This window comes from Myotis davidii, unplaced genomic scaffold (assembly GCF_000327345.1).
Source record: "Myotis davidii unplaced genomic scaffold, ASM32734v1 scaffold1073, whole genome shotgun sequence".
Taxonomy (NCBI): Eukaryota; Metazoa; Chordata; class Mammalia; order Chiroptera; family Vespertilionidae; genus Myotis; species Myotis davidii.
The window spans coordinates 625,769-629,798 of NW_006285113.1; the positions used below are offsets into that span (position 1 = coordinate 625,769).

General features: G+C 62.8%; 1 protein-coding gene across 1 annotated transcript in view; it reads left to right on the top strand.

The window, feature by feature from the left end:
• Nucleotides 1-3,190, top strand: part of PACSIN1 (protein kinase C and casein kinase substrate in neurons 1) — a 5,510-nt gene extending 2,320 nt beyond the window's left edge. Inside the window, exons 3-9 of the mRNA XM_015558674.1 lie at nt 3-104; nt 491-646; nt 762-937; nt 1,347-1,467; nt 1,562-1,689; nt 2,317-2,504; nt 2,930-3,190. Of these exons, the coding sequence (XP_015414160.1) occupies nt 3-104; nt 491-646; nt 762-937; nt 1,347-1,467; nt 1,562-1,689; nt 2,317-2,504; nt 2,930-3,039 (981 nt within the window). The 3' untranslated portion in view covers nt 3,040-3,190. The remainder of the gene's footprint in view (nt 1-2; nt 105-490; nt 647-761; nt 938-1,346; nt 1,468-1,561; nt 1,690-2,316; nt 2,505-2,929) is intronic.
• The last annotated feature ends 840 nt before the right edge of the window (nt 3,191-4,030 follow it).

Here is a 4,030-nt window from a genome sequence, read left to right on the forward strand (position 1 = left end):
AGGACGCCTATCACAAGCAGATCATGGGCGGCTTCAAGGAGACCAAGGAGGCTGAGGACGGCTTCCGCAAGGCCCAGAAGCCCTGGGCCAAGAAGATGAAGGAGGTGCCCAGTGGGCGGATGCTACAGATGGGGCGAGGGTGGGCGGCTGAGCTCAGGGCCGGTCTGACCAGAGGGAGGGGGTCTACAGACGGGGTGGCGGTGCACTGCCCTCTGGGGTTGTGCCGTGGGGGAGCAGGCCGTATCCCCAGACAGGGCAGGCACTGCTGTGCCCGCCAGGAGTGTGTCCTGGGGCAGCAGGCTGTGCCGTGCAGGGAGACCTCCACAGGTGGGCGCTGCTCCCAAATACCGGGAGCCACGGCCTGCATCCCTGCCTCTTAAGACTGTGCTCACAGCTCCTGGCAGAGCGGGCAGGTGGGAGGGTTGACGAGTGGCCACATTTGCTCCAGCTCACAAGTAGGAGGCCTGCCGCCTGTTCTGCTTCCCCACAGCTAGAGGCAGCCAAGAAGGCCTACCATCTGGCCTGCAAAGAGGAGAAGCTGGCCGTGACACGGGAGATGAATAGCAAGACGGAGCAGTCAGTCACCCCCGAGCAGCAGAAGAAGCTGCAGGACAAAGTGGACAAGTGCAAGCAGGACGTGCAGAAGGTGCCAGCCGGCTGGGCTCTGAGGGCCCTTGGAGTGGGCGGGGCTGGCCGCTGCAGGCCTGGGTCTCACCCCGCCCCCCTCCCCTCATCCCCCTACCCGTGTCTGGTGCCTATAGACGCAGGAGAAGTATGAGAAGGTGCTGGATGAAGTGGGCAAGACCACACCGCAGTACATGGAGGGCATGGAGCAGGTGTTTGAACAGTGCCAGCAGTTTGAGGAAAAGCGGTTGGTCTTCCTCAAGGAGGTGCTGCTGGACATCAAACGTCACCTGAACCTAGCCGAGAACAGCAGGTAGCTGGGCGGGGCCGCACGGTGGCTCGGGCACAGCCAGCAGAGGGTAGAATGGGGGTGCGAGGCATCCCGGGCCCCATGTTACAGTGACAGGAAGGGGAGGGCTGAGGTGCAGGGGCCCAGAGAGAAGAGGCTCCGAGCCCAGTGGCTGCCTGGTGCAAGCCGATGCACACTAGATGCGCAAGGCACATGCGCGGACAGATGGGTGGGTGGCTAAGGGGGGTGAGGGCGGCGAAGGGTGGCCACTGGGCATGCCCACATGGAGACTGCTCCTGGGGAGGCCTGCCTGATTCCCAGCTGGGGGCCAGCACCCTGGTCCCCTGAGTGGGCTCCTGCCCTCACCAAGGATGAGAGGGGCCATGTGCATCTTGCCCTCCACCCACCCCACCCCCCGTCTCCCTGTGCGCAGCTATGTCCATGTGTACCGGGAGCTGGAGCAGGTCATCCGGGGGGCCGACGCCCAGGACGACCTCCGATGGTTCCGCAGCACCAGCGGCCCTGGCATGCCCATGAACTGGCCCCAGTTTGAGGTAAGGGTGTGTGGGGGTGGGGAAGGGGTCTGAGAAGGCTGGAAGGGGCCTCGGGGAGCACCCCCAGCCTGACCGCTCCCCTGGCGTCCACCAGGACTGGAACCCAGACCTCCCTCACGCCACCGCCAAGAAGGAGAAGCAGCCTAAGAAGGCCGAGGGGGCGGCGCTGACCAATGCCACTGGGGTGTTGGAGTCCACGTCCCAGGCTGGCGACCGTGGCAGGTGAGTGTCTCCTGTGGCGCTTCCTACAGGCCAGGAATCGCTGGGGTTTTACCGTAAGACACAAGAAATGGTCCAGATCACAGCAACCTCATTCTCCTTTCAAAAACAGAGATAGCGAATCCTCTGAGAGCACCTACTGTGTGCCCGGGGACTGTTCCAAGCATTTTCACACATTAGCTCACTGAAGCCTGCAGCATTCCGAGAAGCATGTAAATATTCCCATTTTGCAGATGGAGAAACTGATATCTAGAGAAGTTAAGTGATTGCAGAAGGTCACACAGCTGGTTACTAAGCCTCAGAGCCAGGATATGATGCCCAAGAGTCTGGCCCAGAGCTGTCACTCTAACCACTAGATTGTACTGCCCCTCTCCGTTGAGGAGTCAGATGTTCTCTGGGGTCCCCTTCAGCACCCCCTCACTCTAACCAAGGCCGAGTAACAATGCTAAGAGTCTTGTCTCCCATCTGTTTAAAGAGCTGTCAGTGAGGTCATTGGCTCAGGACCCCTCTTACAAAGCCCGCCCCTGCTCCGGGCTTGGTGAAATGTGGGGCCAGCGCTCTGGCTGGCGAGGGGCAGAGCTGGGCACGGGTGAGAGGCAGTTCACGCTCGGCCCTCTCTCTGCTTCTCAGCGTTAGCAGTTATGACAGGGGCCAGCCTTACGTCACTGAGTGGTCAGACGACGAGAGCGGGAACACATTTGGGGGCAATGAGGCCAATGGGGGCGCCAACCCTTTCGAGGACGACGCTAAGGGGGTGCGTGTGCGGGCGCTCTACGACTACGACGGCCAGGAGCAGGACGAGCTCAGCTTCAAGGCTGGTACGATGGGCGGAGCCTGGGGGCGGGGCCTGAGGGCGGGGAGGGCGGGATTGGCTGCGAGTGCGCTGTGGGCGGGGCCTGGCGCGCGGGGTGTGGCCAGGACCTGGCGTGTGACCTCAGCCCGGGGGACCTAGACCTCACTAGAGAGTGGTCGCTGGATGCCTGGGGCGGGGTCAGGACCTCAGAGTAGCGTTGGGGGTTAGGCCCGACCTGGACTAGGGGTCCCCGACTACTGACCTGGGAAATGAAGCTGGAGGCGGATGCCTGGGCGTGGCTGGGGCTGGTCCCCTGGGGCAGGCTTTGGGGCGATATGGGGGAGGGTTTGGGTGGGCCCAGCATCAGAGTATGGGAGGCCACCCAGCGGTGTGGGCGGGTGGACGCCCTCCCGAGCCCCTGTCAAGGAGCTCCTCTGTGTCCCCTCCCAGGAGATGAGCTCACCAAGCTGGGCGAGGAGGATGAGCAGGGCTGGTGCCGCGGGCGGCTGGACAGCGGGCAGTTTGGCCTCTATCCCGCCAACTACGTGGAGGCCATCTAGCTGCCCTGCTCCCCTCCAAATACCCCCTCTTTCCCCCCACTTCCCCTTCTTTCCCACTCTTGTCACCCCCCCTTGCCATAGAGTTCCAGACATATTTTACGATCAAGCTTTTATTTTTTTAAAAGTCAAAACAGAACAAAACAAAAAAATACGGAGAGATGGAGCATCTGCAGGCCGCCAGGAGGCCCGGCTGGTGGGACTGGGGTGACGGCCGCTGGGTAGGTGAGGATCTCTGGCTTAGCCCAGCAGAGACATCACAATACCCACGCTTTCGATCCCACCAGTCTCCTGAGCTCAGAGATGTCTCCTGGACCCTTCTATCCGCGTCACTGCCCCTCCCCAGGCTGCCGGCACCTGTCCGGCTTGTCGCTTCCCCTGGCAGGTTTCTGACTCCTCCTCCTGCTCCACCCTCCTCCTTCCCCCGCAAGGGGCTGCCCGGTGTTTAGTCTTCCGCTGTGCCCTGGGGAGTGCCCTGCCCGGTCTCACCCTCAGGACGGGTGGCCCTGGAGGAGGAATGGTCACCTTCGCCCAGAGGTGTCCAGGTGTCCCCGTGAAGAGGTCCCGCTGCAGGTGGTGACAGTGTCGCTGTGGTGTAGGCGTGAAGGGGTGCAGGCCCTCGGTCCTTCGGCACCAGGCTCAGCTGAGGGACCAGGACTCTGCTAGGGCCCTTCTTCCCAGCTGCCCATCCTTCAGAGCCGCCCCCTTCGGCATTTGCAGAGACACAAACCCCCATCCCAAGTCCTAGGCAGCGGGGAGGGGCCCCAACGCCCAGGGCAAAGCCAGCAACCGTAGCAGCTTCCTCCGATCTCCCGGGAGGAGGGCATCTTGCTCACCCACCCTCCCTCCCTGCACACCCATCTAAAGCCAGAGCCTCACTGGGTTCGGCCAGCCTTCAGACCGAGCCTTGGGGCCTCCCATTCCGCTCCCCTTCTCTGGCCTGCCTGGGGAGACACCGCAGCCATGGGGGCTTCCAGCCTGGGCCCCTAGGGGG